A 21,865-nucleotide genomic window follows, 5' to 3' on the forward strand; every position below is an offset into this window, starting at 1 on the left:
ATAACCTTCAAAGGTCTGCTCCTAGTGATCGATTTGAGCAGCCAGGTCCCACCTCCTGAGGATTCCCCAGCTTCCCAAACCAGCACCACCAAGTGGGAATAAGGGTGTCTGAGTCAGGGTTTGGATTCCTGCATTCACGACCAAGAAGCAAGTTGGGGAAGAAAGGGCTTATTCAGCTTACACTTCCACATTGCTGTTCATCACCAAAGGAAGTCAGGACTGGAATTAAAGCAGGTCAGGAAGCAGGAGCTGAGGCAGAGGCCATGCAGGGATGCTGTTTACTGGCTTGCTCCTCCTGCCTTGCTCAGCTTGCTCTCTTATAGAATCTAAGACTACCAGCCCAGGGATGGCACCACCCACAAGGGGCCCTCCCCGCTTGGTCACCAACTGAGAAAATGCCTTACAGCTGGATTTCATGAGGCATTTCCTCTACTGAAGCGCCTTTATCTGTGATAACTCCAGCATGTGTTAAGTTGACACATAAAACCAGCCAGTAAAAGGGTTTAAAACATTTGTGGAAGATACTTTAAATTGAACCCCCTAAAGCATAAACTCTATAATAGTGTTTTGTGAGTGATAAATTTGGGGATCGAGAGTCGTTCGTTTATTTACTTATTTATTTATTGTAGCTTAGATATCAGTATCTTACAGTAAGTGATATGGGTCAAATTTGCCTCTCAGCATCTCCCCATCATCGTTTCCTGCTAAAGAATGTCCTCTGTGGGCAAGAAGGTGCGCCCAAGAGATGAATGCAGAGGAGGCTAAGAGATAAAGAAATTCAGTAAAAACGGACTGCAGCTGCCATCTTCATAACTGTGTGGAAACAAAACAAAACAAAACAAAAACATAAAACAAAACAAAACAAAAACAAAATACAAACAAACAAAAAAAAACCCAGCCTTTTTTTTTCCTGTTCTGCAAGGCTGCTCTCAGGGGGTTCCACTTTTCCCTTAGATGGTACTCAGCATTCACAGCCAAGGCACAGGTCAGTGGACCCTAACAATTGTCAGTGGTGGCTGAGGAAAGTGTAGGCCGCGAAGGGGTCGTCCCACAGCAGTGGCTGATTCTGGGTTTCCTGCAAGGGGCTGCTTCCAAGGTGGTCCAAAACTAGGAAGTTCTAGAAGATCTAGAAGTTGACAGCAATGTATCAAATCACCACATACTTCATGCTTTTTTGTTATGTACAGACACCATGTGGGCAATTGGTAATAAATGATGATAGTCTCTGCTGGACCTTACCTGGTTTGTCCAGCTGCTGCCATTTTTATTTTAAATACTCATTTCTCAATCCCGATGCAGTACACTGCACAAGCATAGGAGGAGACTCATGGCTGGGAACATGAAGTAACTCCAGGTATTAGTGTGATGAGAGTGTCGTGCATGGTTAAGAAAACAGGATTATTGAGTCATATTAACATTTTAATGTCTTAACTAAGGTTCTCCAAAAATACTGATGGCACAAATGGAGTAAATCCTTATTTTTGACACTGAAAGGATCAACAATCACAGTGTCCTGGCGGAACTGTGGCAAATCCTTTTTCAAAGAGAGGGCTTGCACTCTTGGTGCTTAGGCACCGAAACCAAATTCCCAAGAAGCCAAGAGCTGGTGCTCTGTTCTCGGGCACCGCCCTCATACCCGCCCCATCCCGTTGGAGGCAGAGCACCAAAGCTCGCGAGAGTCCTGCCGGCTTCCACGTTTGCCACGTTCCAAAGGATCAAGGCAAACTGGAAAGCCACAAGCCGCTAGGGCTTTGTAACCACCGCGCAGCAAAAGACAAGCTTTGGCCAGCGGAGGGCCGGGGAGCGTAGCCTGCCCCGCCCCCTGCCAGCGGTCCTCGGGATTGGCTTGTGTTGGCGTCCTTCAGATCTGGTGGGTGGGTCGAGGCTGGCGTGGGCGGGGCCGAGGCCGAGGCGGGGGGCGAGGGGGGAGCTGAGCGCTCTTGGCTGCCCGAGTCGCAGGCTGGGCGCACGCTAGGCTGGCGGCGCGGCTGCACGCTGGTGCTAGTCGTCCGAGGCGCGGCGAGCGCAGTGGACACTGAGGCGCTGTAGCTGCAGGAGTCGCGGAGCCCCGGTGTCCCTAGCACACTCAGCAAGGCCCCGGTTCTCTGCAGTCCCCGGAGCAGCTTGCGATGGCCCCGCGCAAGAACGCCAAGGGCGGCGGCGGCAACAGCAGCAGCAGCGGCGGCAGCGGCTCGGGCAGCGGTAGCCCGAGCACCGGTAGCAGCGGTAGCAGCAGTAGCCCTGGGACTCGGAGAGGTCAGAGTCCCCGCAGGCCAGGCCCTGGCTGCGGGCGGGAGCCGGGTGGGCGCTGCAGGTCTGGTCTGATCATCCGTCCGCCGCTCCTCTCCATCCTTGCGAGGCTCCTGCGTGCGCGGGGCGAGGCCGCGCTCACCGGGCGGGGAGGCGGAGGAGCAGAGTCGGCCCGAGGGGGACCCCTAGCATCGGCCTGCCCGAGCGTTGCCCGGTCCTTCCTTGCCTCTCCTGATGGAAGCTGGGCGTAGAGGGCCCTTTATCTTCTTGCAGATTTCGGGGGGCTTGACCCTGAGCCAAAGTCAGGGAAAGTAAGTTTCAGCCAGGCCAGTAGTGTCGAGGAGCAGCTTGGAGGAGTGTATTCAAGGGCCAGGGTGAGACTGGATGCATCGTTCTTGCAAATTATTTTAAGGAGTTTTGTTTAGTTTCCTTAATATGTATTGCGTTTGCCTTTTAAAATACAAAGGCATATCATAAAGTACTATAGGAATATTCTCTGTGCTCCGTTTTCTTTTCTAAAACAAAACAAAACAAAAAACAAAAAACCCTACTGGTTATTCACCTTTCTTCTCCATGTGCTTAGCCAGCAGAATAGAGAACAGATGTTTAAAATCTGTTTCGTGTCATATTTCACCGGTTCTCGGTTTCCTTTATATTTCCTTTGACTCATATTTAGAATATTGGAACTGGAACACACATGTGTATTGAATGTGAGCTCTCATTATCATTGGAAATGATTTAGATTCTGTGCTGCGGTCTATGGGCAGTCCATTATTATATGTCATATATAGATTGAATGATTATGGTTTTATTGGTATATGTCAGGAAAATAGATGAGCCAACTATGGTTTTTCTTCATAGCACTTACTGTCTTCATGTATATTGTCTTTGTTTCACTCTTTTCTATTGATTCCCTTTTCTCAGCTAGAATAGTTCTTTTCCTTAATAGGTGTGCAATAAATATTTGATTAGAAAAGATGAATGGATAAATGTAAATGGGGAAAGTACTGCAGTTAAATCCATTGTACACATTAACATTCCGAGAACTGTTTGTATTCTTAATGGAAGAACTCTATGCATACTGTCTGAGGTCCAAGGCCACTGTACTAATGAATTCACCTTTAATACAGGTAAAAATGACATTCTGGCTCTCTGGCTCCTAAGCCTGCTAATCTCCTAAGCCGGCACCATTGCTGTGTGGCTGGAGCTATAGATTTGAACTATGTGAATGAGAAGAGCCTACTCAATGTTGAGGTGCCAAAGAGAAAGCTAATGAGCAAGATTTTAATGTTTTCAGTAGCTATTGAAAAGTGTCTCTGCTGCTGTCATTGGGAGCTTTGTGTGTGCTGGGGAAGTGCTTTAGCCACTGAGCTACATCCCAGTCCTTCATCCCTATCCTTTTACCACTGAACTATGTCCCAGTCCTTCATCCCTATCCTTTTGCCACTGAGCTATGTCCCAGTCCTTCATCTCTATCCTTTACACCCTTGAGTAGAGAACTGATTGCATCCAGGGAAGTCACTTATGAGGCCTGCCAGTACAGAGAATGTGCACCATTTCCCAATAAATAAACCAATGTAACAGTGTGTCAATAGGATTAGAAAATACCAGGATGTAGACTATCTTATTTTATCATTAGGATGTATGTATAGTACCTTATTCTATCATTAGGATGTATACCTTATTCTATCATTTGCCCACATTTTAGAGTGACATAACTATAATGAAGCACAATTTCATTCATAATGAATGAAACACCTGTGTTCTAAACCTTCCCCCCAAAACCCAACCCTAAATTATATAGCATGCATTATTCTTCCTAGGCCATTATTTTAAATAACTATTTCAATAACTACTGATTTCTGATTGTGTGAAGGAGAAGGCACCCGAGGTGGGAACTCAGACTTTCTTCCCATTGTGCTAGACAGTTACCTTAGAATGAGATCGTGTGCTTCTGTTTCTTGCTTTCTTACAGCAGGGTACACCTGAAAGATAAAGCAGGAAAGCAAAGCTCACTGCCTGTGGTCACTGAGGAAGGGGCATTGACATGCAAACCAACCCTGACTGCTGGGGAGTTTGTTCGTAGGTACAGACAACATTGCTCTGGCATTTAGTGTCTTCTAGTTACATAAGGTGAGGAAATTAATGCTGAAAGGTCTTAGTCAGCCTGTGGAAACCCAGGAAGAGCACATACTAAAAATCCAGGTTTTCTGTTGCTCATCGTTCCACTGCACTGTTTGGATTAGGGGTTCTTAAGTAGAATACGTCAGATCTTGTAGGGGTTGGGAGCTGAAGCAGTTGATCACGCTTTCTTCTGGCATGTCCCACGGTAGAGTTGGTAAAGTCATTGCAGAAATCTGTGCTTTTGCCTCTAACTAATCGGCCTTTGACTAAAATATGGTCAAAGTAGCACATTTGAAAATCATAGTTTGAAAAGTTTGCACACTAAGTTTTTTACATTGAGAATCTGATGTCATGGTGACATTGCTCTAGTGACTCATTAGTACTTAGATTTTTATATAAAAGTATGATGGGGGGTGGGGGATGTGATTCAGTCCTATAAAGCATACCTATAGAGAAAATATTTTAAAGCATGTTTCTGCTTTCCATTTTCTTCAGCTCAGTTGAGAAATGATAAAGTAGAATTTTATTTTACACTTTTCAAATTTACTCCTTAGAATATAGAAGAAAGAAGTTGGACATTTTACGTTTAACGTGCACATAAAATGTGATTTACCTGGCCAGGGCTTAGAACACAGGTGTTTCATTCATAGAGTGTGCTTCATTATTACGTGGCCAGTGAAAAGTCTTTTTCACATTTATTGATTGGGAATGTGTTTGAGGAAGAGGGACATGGTTGTCTTTGGGTTTCTGATACAGTACAGAAGGGCCGGTGCAGTGTACCACCATTGTGATCAGTGTCTTGACTTAACCACCCTCGGCCTCTTTTGGTTGTGGCTTGCTTTTATCTTGCCACTTCCCAGCAGGTGTCGCTGTAGAACATGTTTCCCCTCCCAGTTTGAAGCTTCAAGTTATATAATGGCAATTAGGTCTTAAAATTGTTTTAATCAGTCTGTACTTACCCAGGAACTCTTATCTACTGGTGTTCAATTCTCTCAAGATATCTAATAGATTTAGAAATTTAATAATAAGCCTTTGTGTTGGAATAATCTTAAGATTTATGGAGAATGAAATATGTCCGTATATATTTGGTAATAAAAATTCACACAATCATTTGATGCATTTTGGTCATTGGGAAAAACAATTCCGAATTTATTCTTCCCCACTTGCTGTGTCTCTTAGGTTACTAATGTATGCAGTATGCTGTTGAATGTATCCTGGCTTATCTGAAAGAAGGGGGCCTAGTCACAGTGTTTTCACCTTAACAAAGGGTATTAGTTAGGGCCAGTGGCTTAATACTCTGCTAGCCATTTAAGGATGGAAAAATAGGAAGTCCATAATTTGCTCTCTACAAGAACTGTATGTTTTTGTTGTGCAGGCAGCAGTGTTTTTCTAGCTTGGCCAGATCATATAAGAACAAATTCTATAAAATACTCGGAGGGAATTCTTTATAACCATACATGGGCTGGGAACTACAGATTCATATTGCAGTCTTGTACTAATATCGTCTGTTTCATAGAGATTATTAAAAAATAAATAGATAAGATCTACATTTTCTGCTAGTTAATAGTAGTACCATGGTTTTGTGGGCTAACTGCTTTATTTCTAGTTAGTATTAGATATTTTGTTCATGTGCATTGATCCCAAAAGAGAACAACAAAAACTATTTTTCTCAGGAAAGGCGTTGTCATTTGAAAGAATCTGATAGCTCAGGCCTCTATTTATTTAAGAAACATGTGGCAAGTCTCTCTGACATCTCTAATCTTAGTCCGTTTAATCTGTTTCACTTCCTGGTTCTGATAGGCTAAGACAACTTGATATGCCTTGATGCATTGTACACATGTGTCCATGCTGATAGTGAGAGAGTACAAAACCTGAGAGAATACAAAGTATACATCTTGCTTGTAAGTCTGTATTACTGTTATTCTGTAGCATGTTTGTTTCAAATACAAGATGCTTATTGCAATAGATTCTATTGCAACTTTCTGAAGCACTGGATACATTTTTTTTGTAATTATTCCATTTGTACAGCCGCCTTCCAGTTGCTATTTGCCAGCTGATCTCTTAGAGTTTTGTAACATTCTGTATCTTAGTAGAGCTCAGATACAGTTTGCTGTTTTGATGCTCTTCCAGCTACTGATTTAATGTCATGAGAAGTACTTGGCCTGGATCTTCAATATGCTACTTCTGCATCCCCAGCAAGTACAAAGTCCAAAAGACTGTTAGATAAATCGCATTTAGTAAAAACTGAATGCGTAGTTAGGTAAGGCCAAGATATTCTGGTGTGGTTTAGCATAATAGGGGTGTCTAGAGTAGATAGTAATATATAGTGCTTTTCAAGATAAATTATTTCCAGAAATTTCATTATAAAAATCATATTTGAAGATAGAATGTTTTACCCGATTTACATATTATATATCTTGAAACATTGTAAGTTACTCCATTAATATGTATAATTTTTCTGTCAGTTAAAGAATTACTTAAAAACTATTTATAATTTATCAGGATAATTTGAGGAAAGCTTCAGCTGTGTGTCCTTAAACCTTGTGATGACTGGCTGGCTCCATCTGCTGCCCCAGTGTCTAGCTGGTCAGCACTGCACTCATGGGTAGATTCTGTCATTCGGAGTGAACACATGCATTCTACAGAAGGCTAGAGATGAGATGCTCATTCCCTGTGTCCCACTGCAGTGCATATTAGAGAATCCAGTGCATGAGCTCTGCTGGTACTTCTGGGAGCCTGGGTGGTGGTTTCTCACCTCATAAATAAAACACATCTGTACTTTTAGATCTGTGTCTATTGAAATGTTATTTTACCAGTACCCACTATGCATGTAAAGGAATAAATCATTCCCATCTTGTGGATTTTCTTCTGTGGGATCACTTCTTAGCCATCCTTACACATTTTTTCTAGACATTCTCATACATGCCAATATAATCTATATATGCAACCTATTAAATGTTATTTTGCACATTACATGGCAAATACTCATGTACCATATTTATATATGTATATATGATTAAATATACTTACTACTAAAGATATATTTTTAGATTGATAGAAGTGTCTGAGTGCTTGTTTGCATGTATGTCTGTGCACCATATTCATGCCTGGTGGAGGCCAGTAGAGGGCATCAAATCTCTTGGGACTGGAGTTACAAACAGTTGTGAGGCACCATGTGGACACTGAGAATTGATACTGGCTTTTAGAAGAGCAACCAGTGCTCTTAACCACTGAGCCATCCATCTGTCTGTCCAGCCCAAGATTTATTTTCCCTTTAGTTATCTGTATATGTTTGTGTTTGTGTGTATGTGCACATGAGTGCATGTGCCCTTAGAGGCCAGTAGAGGGCATCAGCTCCCTTGGACTTAACAGGAGCTGGTGAGCAGCCTGGCATTGGGCTGGGAACCAAACTCAAGTCCCATGGAAGAGCAGGAAGAGCTACCTGTCTAGTACCAAATGTGAATAAAAACTGCTCGAGAAGCCTGTCTTTATTTTTACATATGGAAATATACATGTGCTTGTTTAACATGCAGTAAAAATATTTGTGACTTGGTTCTTGCTCAGTTTACTGTGCTCTTCATTTCCATGGCCTCCCTTCCTCACTGTGTATGTCTGCGTCTTTCTGTTGAGCAGTCCAGCTGAGATTGCGGTTCCTTTGCATCCTGCCTTCCAAACTGAAACCTGTTTGCTGCTTTCTGTATATGTCTGAACATTTTTCTGTGCTTTGAAATTAGTTTGGAATTGTTTGAGTCATAGCATGAATTAGCCTTCTTGGGTATTGGGTATTTTGTTAAACCCAAAGTGGTCATATGAATTAATATCCTACCTACAGTGAATTACAGTAGTTACCTTTCTGGTTGCAACTCTTAGTAAAAATTGCATGTTTGTAAGTTTGGTGTACTCTTACATGGCTAACATTTGCATTTCCCTGGGTACTAGTAAGATGTGACATTTTTGTTTCTTCTGTGACTTTCTTGTTCATACATATCCCCTGGTGTTTTTAGTGTGTGTGTGTGTGTGTGTGTGTGTGTGTATTGACTGTAGAGTGTGTTTCACAACCCAAGCCTTTTGTTTGCTTGATGGCCGGTGTGTGTGTGTGTGTGTGTGTGTGTGTGTGTGTGTGTGTGTGTGCGTGTATTGACTGTAGAGTGTTTCACAACCCAAGCCTTTTGTTTGCTTGATGGCCGGTCAAGGACTTCTCTATTCCATGTTGGTTGTTTACACTGCCATTTCCTGTTCTCTATTTTACTCAACAGAATTTGATACTTTTTCTATAGCAAGAACAGAATTTTACTGTTTTCTACTTTATGGTTTGGGCTTTTGTGTTTTATGCATTGTTTGCAGCAGAGATGGTAACATCCTTTTAAGTAAGATCATAAAATATCTGAAATTTTGTTCTTTCTCATTTTGGTCTCCAAGAGCACTAGGTATTGACTTACTGTGTATGTACTGTTCAGGTAGAGGGTATCTATTTTAAATATTTTTTTCACAAAGTAGATAAGGAAGTATTCTGTAATTAGTATTTATACAGACTTTGTAGACTCAGTCTTACCCTTTTCTCAGCCTTGAGTCGTGTTTCAGGAGGGGAGGACCCATGTCACTGAGTACACTCTAGCTGTGTAGGAAGGCTCTGTGTCTACAAGGACAGGTCATTCTGCCTTTCACTAACTGTTCTTACCATGTACAACCTTTTTTCTACATTTGAGAACATGCTTCTCAAGGTTTTATGAATAATTTTTTTTTTTTAGACTTTTGGGTAGAATATATTGAATTTATAGAACAATTTGGGATAAATTATATCTTTATAATATTGAGTCTTATATCTGAGATTAATATAAATATAATTTTTAAGTTTTTTAGCTTTATCCAAAAGTTACATGTATCTTTTGTCAGAGGTGGCTTTGTGTGTATGTGTGTGTATGTGTGTGTGCTTCTCTTTTTTCGAGACAGTTTTTCTTTGTCCTGTCCTGGAACTTGCTTTGAACAGCAAGCTGCACTCAAACTCAGAGATCCACTTTCCTCTGCCTCTTGAGTGTTGGGATTAAAGGTGTACATCACTACTGCCTGACTGGTTTGAAATTATTATTATTATTACTATTACTATTATTGTTGTTGTTGTTGTTGTTGTTGTTGTTATTATTATTATTATTATTATTATTATTATTATTACTGTCTCATTGCTCATATTGTCCTGAAACTTGCTGGATGTGTAGCCTAGGCATCCTGTAGATGTGTGATCATTTGCCTTTGTCTCCAGAATTTTCATATTATAGGCAGGTGCCACCATTTCTGGTGATGCTTTATAATTTTCAAAGTATTTTAAAAGTATTTTATTTCTTTTTTAGATTGATTGTACCTATATGAATATTTTGCCTACACGTATGTGTGTGCATTGCATGTATGATGTATGAGTGGTATCCAGAGGTCAGAAGAGGGTGTTAGATTCTCTGGTACTTGAGTTAAGGATGGTTATGAATTGCCATGTTGGTGCTGAAACTGAACTTGGATCCTCTTCAACAAGCAACAAGTGCTCTTAACTGATGAGCCAGCTCTCTAGTTCTATTGGTAGTATTCTTTAACAAGCATTTAATTATCAAGAAATTTGAAAGTGCATCTAACTTGATACTCCTACCTAGATTCTGCAGTGGTATTTAATGTAGTTCCTTCATGCTGCGTACTTGTCAAAAAGACGTCCGTATACTACCCCTGCAGACATCTTTCCTTCCTTCCTTGCCATTATCAAGAACTTAGCCTGCATTTATAGTTTTTTTTTTTCCTTTGTGGTAAAATTAAAATTTTCATACAGTGAATTACTCAAATTTTAGTGTACAATTTAAGGAGTTTTGATAAATATATTACTTACCCATGTAATTTGCCGACCTGTCCAACCATTCTGGAAAGTTCTCTTTAGCCTCCCCACTATCAGGTAAAGCCACAGAGTCATATTAATCCTGTCTGTTTTGGAAACTGTCTTACAAATACTTTGTGTGAAATGGCTTCTTTAACATAGCAGGATGTTTCGGGGATTCACCCACATTACTGTGCACAACACTACCTCATTGTTGCTCCTTTTCTGCTAGTATTTGTTGTGTGAGCAGAGCACAGTTTGTTGGTCTCTCTTCCTGATAGATGCCTGAGCAGTTTCTAGTTGCGAAGACTGTTTTGAAGAACAATCTATAAATATATAAGATCTGTAAGAAATGTGTATTTATGTTTTTGAGCAAAACCAAGAGGAGTTGCTGTGTTATGGGACTAATGTGGTTTTAATTTTTGTTAAACACCGGTGAGCTCCTTAGTGGAGTGGTGAATTTCCTATTCCGACCACCACCAAGATGAGGGACTCTAATTGTTTAATTTACCTATTGTCTTAGTCAGTGTCCCTTTGCGGTGATGACGTATCGTGGCCACAGGAACTCTTATAATGGAAAGCATTTAATTGGGGCTGACTTAGAGTTTCAGAGGTTTAGTCCACAGTGATCACGGTGGGAAGCATGGTGGAAGACATAGGGCTGGAGAAGGAGCTGAGAGTTCTACATCTGCATCCTCAGGCAGCAGGAAGAGAGAGAGAGTGACTGGCTTGGCTTGGGCTTCTAAAGCTTCAAAACCCATCCCCCTGTGTCAGACTTCTTCCTACAAAACCACACCTCCCAATCCTTTAAAATAGTGTGACTCCCTGATGACTAAGCATCCAAATCTACGAGCATATGGGGGCCACTCTTACTCGAACCAGCACACATAGCACCACATCCTTTAAAATCTGAGCTGTGAGATGGCCTCTCCTGAGGGTTACTGTTGCCTTTCTCTGTTCCCTGTGTCCACGTGGTGTTACCCTTTTCTTGTGATTGTTGTCTGTACACATTCTTCTCTTGCCAGTTTTCCCCATAGCTTTTCCACCATATTGCCTTTGTATTATTGAGATAGAATTGTGTATTCTAAATAGTTCTTTTCAGCTATTGTATGAAGACAACTTGTCCTAATCAATAGCTTTTCATTTTCTTTTCTTTTTTTCCTTTGTTTGCTTTGGTGTGTTTCTTGAAGCAGCAAAAAGATAGATCCTGTTTTCTAATCCAGACCATTAGTCTGTGTCTCTTTACTGAGGAATTGAGACTGCTAATGGCTGACAGTTGTTGAATAATCTGTATTAACCCCTGTCACGGTGTTGTTTTGAGGTGTTTTCTTAGGGTTCTTTTTTTGTAACTATCCGGGAATTTTTCATTTATTCCCTGTGCTCTCTTGGGTGTGTTAATTCTCTTCATACCCAAGCACCTCTTACCCTGTCCTCTGGAGGTAGACCTGCCTTACTGCTCATGGATTCCTTTAGTTTGTTTTTATTACAGAAAGATTTTCTTTCTTCTTTGACTGCAATTGATATCTTTTTGGGCGGACGAGTCTAGGCTGACATCTTTGGTCTTTCCTAACTTGAAGAACATAGGTCCAATCCTTTCTTCCGGTTAAAGTCTCTATTGAAAATTAGTTGTCACATTGATAGATCTGCCTTTATATGTCTCATGGTAATCTTGTAGTTTTCAAAATCTGTTCTTTGTTCTGTACCATTAGTGTCTGATTTATTGTACGAATAGGGAGTTTCTTTTCTGACATTTTTTTTCTATTTGCTGTTCATACACTTCTTGAACCTTGATAGGAATCTCTTTCCTTAAATCTAGTAAATTTTCTTTTATGATTTGGCTGAAAATATTTTCTGTACTCTTGGCTTAGGTTTCTTCTCCTATACTTGTGATTTGCAGGTTTGGTCTTTCTACAGAGTTCCAGAGTTTCTGCATTTTTTGGAATTTTTAGATGTAACATTTTTTTGATCAAGTGATCCGATTCATCTGCCTTATCTTCAAGACCTGATGGTCTCACTTCCACTTTATTTATTCTGTTGAGGTTTTCCCCTGACCGTTTTATTTTAATTATTGATGTTTTCAAATTTATTTTACTTTGACCTTTTGCAGAAATTCTATCTTTGTTAAATTTTATTTCTATATCTTTAATTATTTGTTTTATTTCATTCAAACATTGGTGTTTTTGCAGTCTGCATTTTATCAATCATATGTATCCTCTTTGAGTTGCTTGGACATATTTATGTTTGCAGTTTGAAATCATTGTCCTGTAAATCATTTATGTTGCGTTTCTCAGGGAACATTACCATTGGATTGCTAAGTTTTGGAGGAGGCACATTGTCCTGTTTTTGTTTTGTTTTGTCTTGTTTGTTTGTTTGTTTGCTTTTTGTTGTTTTTGGCAATGGGACCTCGGCTTCTGGAATTAGGTTGTTCGTAGTGTACTTGGTTTAGCCATCTGTCTACTTTTCCTGAGTGAGTATTTGGATCTCTGTTTGCTCTTGCCCTAACTTGTAAGGTTATGGAATGCTAATTGGGGTTGGGTTTGAACATTGGTATAACACAGTGTTGATGTGTGAACGGTGTATCAGAAGTGGGTTGTCTCAGCTCAGCAAGGCCTGGCGCAGCTTCCAAGCACAGGAACAAACCTGCAGAATGAGAACATTCTTGATGAAGATCCTCAGACGTCTGGAAGGCTCACATGGATTTACATGTAGATTTTAGGTGGCATGGTCCTCAGTCAGGTCGTGAGGTGTCCTTACAGGGTTGAGGGTTCCTACCTGAGGTTGGCACAGGGTGTGGGGTTCTCAGGTAATGGGGGGGTTCATGTTAGTACTTAACTTTTATATTTCTGATTTTACATTCTTAAGTCAGAAAGGTAATTTCTGTTTTCTTTTAGGAACTTCAGAGTTTTAGATTTATTATTTAAGTTTATGATCTTCCGCAAATTAGTTTAGAGTAGCTTTACTTTGTTTCTTATGCTGTAATGGACACAATTTACTGAAAGCTCTTTGCTTTTATCATTAGGTTGCTTTTGGTACCTGTGTTAAAAAGTAAATTAGAGTATAAGTATTAAGTGTTCCTTAAATAAATTTAATTATTTCTGTGTTCTTTACTATGTACTTGAAAAAATCATCTATTTGTGCTTAAATGTGTGCTACAGTCTTGATAACTCCATAGTAACTAGTCCGTAGTAACTAGTGAAAGCAGTAAGTGTCCACATTTGTTATTCTCTTACAGAGGGTTCTGAGTGGCTTGTTCTGTGTACCCGTGTGTGCTTTTCAGTAAATGGCTCAGTTTTTGCCAGGAAGCATCCTGGGTCTCTGCTGAGATTTGCATGGACTCGCTATGACAGTTTGTGAGAATCTGTCTCAGCAGTACCAAGTCTTCCATCCCCTGACACTGCCATATCTTTATTCATCTAGGTCTTTAATTTCTTTCTGCCTGGGTCTGTAGTTTGGAGTCTGGCCCTCATATATATTTTGTTGAATGGTTTTTGCATTTATGCATTTTGATACCTTTAGGATTCATATTAGAAAATCATTTTGTGGTAACCATAGTGTTGCACACCTTATACTCTTGGGATGTAGAGGTGGGAGGATTCTGAGTTTGAAGCCATCAGGGTATCTGCTTAAAAACATCTTAAAAACAAAAACACCCAAACATAGAATGAGTCTGTGACTTACTTGTCGAGTGTCTGCCTACTATGTATGTAGTAGCCATGGGTTTGATCCCCAAGTGCTGCAAGAGAATAGAAAAAATTCCTTCTGCCATTGTGTGCTTTTAGTGCATACACAGAATTGATACACATACCTTAGACCATATGGGCTTGTTAAATTCACCTTTCAGTTTCTAGTAGTATATGTACATATGTATATACACACACATATATATAGTCTCTGGGATTTTTCTATGTACATATCTCATTACTCACTAATAGACAGGTTCTTTGTTTTTCTCAATCTTAGATGAACCTTTGTCAAGTGATGACGGTAGTCATTCTTCCTTTGTTCTAGCAAGCTAAGTACTGACCTTAGGCATTATGTAGATATCCATATTAGATTGTGGGGATTTATGTATCTCTACTTTAGGAGTTTTGGCAAATCCTATCTCTCTTCAAGCCCTGTTTGATCATGTTGAAGTGTCCTTTCCGCATGGCTTTATCTGCTAATGCTGTACACATGGCTCTTTTTTACTAATATTATACAAATGACGTTAATGGCCAGTCCTCTACTCATGGTTTTGTTGCTGATATTGCCTGTATATCTTTCTTTGCCACTCTGTGCACACAGCTTTATTTACTAACGTTTTGTTGTTGCTCTTGCATTTGCTCATGATGATGGCAGGTCTGTAATTTCCCCTCATGCTGACATACTTCCTCACTCCTTCTCCTGTGTTCTCTGCCATACTAATAATTATGAGTAGTATTTATTTTCTCTGCATTCACTGAGATTCTATGTATTATTACACCTGTATTTTAGTCGGTAAATTATACTATGTTCTAATTTAAATGTACCCTCTCCCTCCCCCTCCCCCTTTTAATTATTCTGTTTGTTGAATATTAACAACTGAAAATATTAAAATCATGTTCTACAAAAAAAATTGTGTCTCAAGGGATTGGGGATTTGAAGAGCTAATGTAGAAACAGACATCAGTAAGAATAGACTGAGCTCACTCAGAGCGTGCAGCTGAGCAGCCTGGCAGGGGGAAGGGCTTGGGGACAGCGGTGTACTTGAGGGGGAAGGGCTTGGGGACAGCGGTGTACTTGAATCTACTGTAAACTAAGGCAATACATTGAGCTCACTTGCTCGCTCTTTTCATCCTTCCTTCCGTCCTTCCTTTCTGGGGCTTACTCTGTTCTTACTCATCCATTTCACATATCTCACTGATTGCAAGAGAATTCTAAAAATTAATCAGTGTCTTTATTAGCACAAATGCTCTACTGTGATAGTGTATTGAAACAATACAATAAATACCTTAAGAACAAGAACTTTGGTACATATTAATTTCACCTTTAAAATGATCTACCTATAATTTTGTAAGTGGCGAACCTTATCTCTGCCCTTCCTTTTTTGTCAAACAGCTCCTCCCATTTTCCTATCTTACTTTAAAAGTTTCTACATCTGCCGCTTGGTGAGTGGAAGTTGATCCTGGAGTTGCTATGGTGAGCCAACTAGCAAGAGGCTCTCTGTCCTTCTATTAGAACCTTTGATGTTGCAGAAGCAGTTCAGTCAAGAATCTTGGAAAGGGTGTGCTCTCACATGGACATGAAAATCCATGGGATTCTATGGATCATCTTTAATGCATAGCTCAAAAAGCCCTTTTCCTTCAGGAGGTGGCCTGGGATTGAAGAGCCAGGCAGTACCAGCTCCACAGTTAAACCTTAAAATCGTGGCACTCCCAGCTGTTAGAGTCCTTTGGTCCCAGCCTGCCTAGGCCGAGAAAGCGAAGGGTGATGTGGGAGTGCTGCGCCTGCCTCTTCACAGAAGCCCTTAGGGAACCAGGCTCCGTCTCCTCTGACCTGGTGTAGGTATCTGTCTCCTCTCCCTGGGAACTCTTTTTCTCCTCCCCTTCCTACAACATGAATTTCTTGTTTTAGTCTTTTCCACTTAATAAGAAGAGAACGAAATCCACAGAAACCTTTTGCTCTCTTTACTCTATCATGCAAAGTGTTAGCCCGGGAGTGCTAGAGACACCTTTTCTTTTCTCTTCAGGTCTTCTGGCCAGAGTCAATGGAGACTGCCTATAACCTCAGTCTACTGGGCTCTCTTTGCCCTTTGGTCCCTGGAGGATCACCTTTCCAGTACTTTTCAGTAGGACATCTGTTCTAGATAACCACTCTCCGTAGCTTTAACCACCATTGATGGATATAGTTTCCTGAACAATAGAAGCAAATAATACCAATAATGTTATAGGGGATACAATAGCTATTATTGCTTACCAAGGGATGGTGGTAAGCTAGATATTGAATGCTTATCTCTGTTTTAATATTTGATTCCATAGTAATTGTCTGTGTCTCTTCTTGTAGATGAGGAAATGGAAGGCTAGAGAAATAGTTTGTCAAAGAAAGCTAGTAAAAATTGGACTGGCATATGGATCCTAGTGTTGATCTGAAACTGTTGTCATAGAGCCCATTAGATCATCATTTGTTACTTAGACTGCCCAAACCAACTCTCACTCCAGCCTGATACCACAGCAGGCTTTATAAACTAGAACCTAGATCATGGGTGCTTCCTTATTGAAAAGTTCTGGTAGTTCGCCAAAGTTATTTTGATGTGGGTCAGACTCCAGAGCAGGGTCTGCCTCCTGCTGTCTCTGGCCATTCCTGTGTCACTCTGTACAGCAGTGCTCCCAATGTGCACAGCCTCTGTCCATACCTTCAGTGTTTGCACAGGGAACTTCTACAGTAGCTTCATGCTTGTTGTTTTCTGTCTGACTGCTGTGTATTTCAGCAACAAAGTTCTTCATCAGTTTATAAGGAATAAATTGTTATGGTCCAGTTTTAGTATGTGCTAAGCTTAAAGTTCATCGGAGTTACCAGCATGAGTTGCCAGGCCCTTGCTCCCCTAAGTGGCAGCTGTTGGTAGCATGGCTCAGAATGCTGAGACTGGGAAAGTTACACATTGTCTGCTACGTGCCAGCTCTTGGTCAGAGAAGGGTTTTCTCAAGCTCCAGAATATTCGTTAATAAGGATCTGTGCCCTAAACCAATAGCCTGGGGAGTTTGGGAAGAGGGCCAGTCCTGGCCTATGGGAATCCGTGTGAGCAGGAGACTTAAGTTAGCACTCAGCCACTTTGCCTTTCCCTGTGTGCCATCCCTTTCTGCACAATGAATGGCTATTGAACTGTTGCATTTTCACACTTCAGTTTGCTGTCCTTTCCCTTGGGGGTGCCCCCACTTCGACTCCCGGCACACACCTGTGCTTCTTTTGCCAGCTTCTCTAGACCAGGTCTGCTAACCACATTGCCAGGCTCACCATTTTCTTTAGAACTTGTGATATGGCTTCTTCAAGAGATGAAAGCCCAGTCCACAAAACGGTCTCCCGCTGAACTTAACCCACATACAAACTCCAGCTCTGCTACTGGCTAACGTAGGGAAGCCAGCAGACCTCTCCAAGTGCGTCTCAGCCTCTCTCCATCTTCCTAGTGACGGTGATGGTACTTCACAGTCACTCAGAGTGGGGGCTTCAGAAATACAGAAATACAGTTACTATATTTGGCGGTGATGAGGGTCTGTGTATGGAATCTCTGTCCTGTTTGACTGAAAGGGAACCAACCATTGGGAATAGACCAGATTTAGATGTACAGACATTTCTGGGAAATTGATTTCACTTGAAAGCAAAGCAGAGGTGGATCTGGCTCGAGATGTGCAATGACCCTCGGCTCAGCTTGTCTCCTATGGACCTCTTTCTTCTGCTTCTTGGCTCCTTGTGAGGAACCCAGGAAGGAAGCAGCCAGCAGCAGCAAGAAGCAAACCAAGCAGGGCTTCTCCATAGATTTTCCTCAGAGCGAGACTTGCTGCATCTCCTGGCATACTTTGACTAAGGTCCCGTGTGAACCTGGCTGTGAGTACCCACTGTGGTGGATTAAATAGGCAGAGCTGACCATGCAGCCTCTGTTACAGCCTCTCGGCTCTGCTGCTGTTGCCTGGAAGTAGCCATGGGCACTAGAGCCAGGAAGGGAATGTAGCAGTGTTCTAGTAAAACCTGATTATGGGCACTGCAGTTGAATTTCACATAAACCTCACATTAGGACATTTCTTCTCTGATTTCTTTTCAGCCGTTCTCAAAACTAAAACCATGCTTAGTGCCTGGATCATTCCCAAACCAAAACAAACAAATCCCCAAACCAAAACCAAAACCAAAACCAAACCCTGAAACTTGGGACCTTGGCCATAGTTTACTCTTATTTAGAATACTGCAGAGGCTAGGGGTTGCTGTACTGTAGGTAACGTGTTTTTGTTGTCTTTGTATCTGGTGTCACAGCAGCTGCCTGACTAAGCTTGGTCATATATATTATATATATGTATACACACACACACACGTATGTATATATATGTGGGTGTATATAGACATAGATATAGAAGGAGCATCAGTCTTGAGCATCAGGACAGTTGCTCAGTCCACAGAAAGGTAGACAACATTGGAGCATTGGAGTGAACACACACAGGCAAACATTTCTGTTATCAGTCCAAAGGACATCGAGGAGAGACGTAGCTGTACTGTTGTCTGTTTTGCTTTTGATGGCCTAAGTTCTCAGAGATGACCTCTTTCATGGGATTTCTTGGGTTTGTGCTAAGAAGACAGAAATCCTATTGATAAGTGACAGAGTTGAGAAGAATTCTAAGAGCATGTGTACTTCATTGATATAGAGAATTGTTTGGATAGATCAAGTCTGTCTGGTGTTAGACACAGTAGATAGCATGCTGCAGATTCCTCCTCATCTTCTTGGGTCATACCAGTCAGTCCCTTTGTTCTCTCTCTGTCTTTCTGTCTCTCTCCCCTCTGTGTGTGTGTGCGCACGCATACATACTCGTGGGCGTGCGTACACTTAGAGAAGCTTCACTTATTTGCAAGGTTTCAATTTTCCTTTTTATTTTTAAACGTGAGTCAAAAGAATGGGATAAAATTACTCAATGTAAACACTGAAGTATGGAGTCACCTGCTGAATTTTTCTTCTTTTTGGGTTTCATAGTTTGAAATTCCTTTGTAAGAATTATGACTACTATTTCCTCTTTAAAACTAAGATTTGCCAATTTTCATTAAACAATACCAGATTATAAAGTAGACCAGATATTTATAGAGTGGCTTGCAACAGTTAGCACCTGAGTTAGCACATTTGAAATTCAACAGTGTAATTTTTCCAAATGACTCTATCCTTTCATCCTCTCCAGCCTTTATCTGGGCAGTGTGAATTTTACTGCCTTCCTAGCTTCTCTTCACTGGGTTTTAAGTTAAATTGCCTTTCCAATTCACTATTGTGGGATAGGGCAGAGATTTAGCATATTTGCTGAGTAAATGAATGAATTTATGTATTGAAAAAAATCTATGGAAATCATTTAAAATTTGCCATCCTAAGAGTTTTACAACCTACAATCCATGCTAACTTACAGAGCTGATCTGTTTTGCCAATCTGAATTTGATGATGACCCAAAACTTTTTAGGTAAAGATAATATTTTTAGCCAATGTTGTCTTATCATGTTTAAATGTCATGACTGTGCTTGGCTTTCTGCCTGAGCATTCTCATGTGTGGATTTTTAAAAATAGATTCTTCTCTCATACAATACATCCTGACTTCAATTTCACCTCTGCTGGCTTCTTCCAGCTCCCTCACACCTTCCCGCTCCTCAGATCCACTCCCCATCTGTCTTCCTTCAGAAAGGAGCATGCCTCCAAGAGATGGCAGGAGACAGGACAAAAGAAGATACAGTAAGACAAGGTGAAAGCCCTCCGATTGAGGCTGGACAAGGCCACCCAATAGGAGGAAAAGAGTCCCAAGAGCAGGCAAAAGAGTCAGAGACACACCTGTGATCACTGTTAGAAATCTCACAAAAACACCAAGCTAAAAGCTATAACATATAAGTGGAGGGCCTGGTGCAGACCCTTGCAGGCCCTGTGCTGGTCACGTCAGTCCCCGTGAGCCCATATGAGCCTGCTTAGTTGACTGAATGAGCCATGTTCGTCGGCTGGTGTCCTCCGTACCCTCTGACTCCTGCAATCCTCGTCCCCTCCTCTGTGGTGTTCTCTGAGCTCCGAGAGGAAGGACCCGATGGGGGCCTCCTATTTAGACCTGGCGTAATGTCTGGTTGTGGGCCTCTGCACCTGCTCCCATCTGCTGCCAGAGGAAGCCTATCTGATGGTGACTGCACAAGGCACCCATCCTATGCCTTTGGGCTGTCCAATCTCCAGTCCCTGGCCATCCAGGCAGTGTCTGGCATGGCTAACATACAGAGTTAATCTGTTTTGCCAGTCTGAATTTGATGGTGACCCAAAACTTTTCATATAAAACAGTATTTTAAGCCAGAGTTGTGTTATCACATTTAAGCTTTATGACTGTACCTGGCTTTCTGCCTGAGCATTAGCATGTGTAAATTTTGTATAAAGCCTAAAGAATTGCAGCAGGTCAAAAATTGTAGGGCTACGTGCTCCTACAGTGAAAGTTAGAGCAAAACAAGTTAGTGAGATCTGAATTGTGGGGCATCTCTGAACATGGTAGTAATGTTGGCCATAACTGTGTGTGACTGGGATACATTATGCTGGGAACACACAGAGATGTATGTGTGAGATAAACAGCCAAAACTGTGTGCATGTTTTCTCTTTCAGATAACTCTACAAATACTATATTTGCCTTATCATTGTATTGGGACAAAAGTTATTTGTATTCTCCTTTAGATTTTTGTGGAAATAAGGTGAACTGTGCAGTGAGGTTTAAGGGATCAAGCCCAGAATGGGCTAATCCTTAGCAGGTCATATTAGTTACCCTGCATATTAGATGCTTGCATTATGATTCATAACAGTGGCAAAATTATAGATGTGAAGAAGCAACAAGATAATTTTATGGTTGGGGTCCCCACAACATGAGGAACTGTTTTAGAGCTTTAGGAAAGTTGAGAGCCCAAGGCTTTTTTCTAAAGTCTCAGACCTGACTGCAGCCAACAATTCCTGAGTAGTTCATCATTGAGAATCTAGAAGTCAGAGATGCAGGAAGCTAAAGGGACAGAATTTCCATGTTTGCTAAAGGAAAAGAGAGGTGGATTCAGAACAACTATAAACTGATTAAGTTCAAAGTAATCCTCAATGAATTCTGTCTATAAAAAGTATTCTGGGCCAGCCTGGTCTATAGAGTGAGTTCCAGGACAGCCAGGGCTACACAGAGAAACCCTGTCTCGAAAAAAAAAAAAAAAAAAAAAAAAAAAAAAAAAGAAAGAAAAAAAGTATTCTTGTGCCCAGAGAGGCATCTGTAAACATCTGGAGACACTTTGTTTATCAAGGCCAGACTGCTGAAGATGACTTTGGTAGTCATTGCACATTGGTCCAATTCAATCTTGGCATTTCCAAGCTTTGCTGAGGTTTATGCTGAGCATTTTGGGAATGCTCTGAGGTCACAGGTGATTTCCATTCATCACATGAACAATATGAACAAGCCATTTGTGGAACTCGGGTGGGAACTTCAAGAAGCCCGTCCAGGTAATGCTTATAAAATTCAGAATTTCCCATTTAATCCTAATAATATCCCCCAACCTGCCCTCTGTTTATCCTATATGATCCTTCCTCAGCCTCCTGAGGGCTGGGAAGATAGGTGTGTCCACCATGCCTGGTTTACCCTTGAATTGTTGTTAGCTCTTTTATAAAGATTTTTTAAAAAGTGGTTTTATTATTAAAATAGCTGCCTCTCGCAGAACACAGGTAGGATTGAAAGTTAGAGGAGCACAGTTTTGCTTGGCTACTGGAGGGCAAGGAAGCCAGATTTTAGTAGTTGAAGTTGATGTGACTGGTGACCAAGTTTTTTATAACTGAGCTGGTGAAGAAAAAAACCCCTCAAAACCATCACTCGTACTTTACTTTCATTCTTGGTGAGAGCTGCAAAGGGATGTTAATATTCTGACCCCTATTTCCAGACCACTTCACCAGGACATAGGTTCTGTCCATAAC

At 41.2% G+C, this 21,865-nt stretch overlaps 1 protein-coding gene across 15 annotated transcripts in view; it reads left to right on the top strand.

The window, feature by feature from the left end:
* Window positions 1–1,898: 1,898 nt before the first annotated feature.
* Window positions 1,899–21,865, top strand: part of Asph (aspartate beta-hydroxylase) — a 215,326-nt gene continuing 195,359 nt past the window's right edge. For 14 of the 15 annotated variants that reach the window (XM_031366641.1, XM_031366642.1, XM_031366646.1 and 11 more), the window contains exon 1: window positions 1,899–2,256. In XM_031366641.1, the coding sequence (XP_031222501.1) occupies window positions 2,130–2,256 (127 nt within the window). In that variant the 5' untranslated portion in view covers window positions 1,899–2,129. The remainder of the gene's footprint in view (window positions 2,257–21,865) is intronic. The other variant, XM_031366651.1, reaches the window with a different exon arrangement.

Source organism: Mastomys coucha, unplaced genomic scaffold, assembly GCF_008632895.1.
Source record: "Mastomys coucha isolate ucsf_1 unplaced genomic scaffold, UCSF_Mcou_1 pScaffold14, whole genome shotgun sequence".
Classification (NCBI taxonomy): Eukaryota; Metazoa; Chordata; class Mammalia; order Rodentia; family Muridae; genus Mastomys; species Mastomys coucha.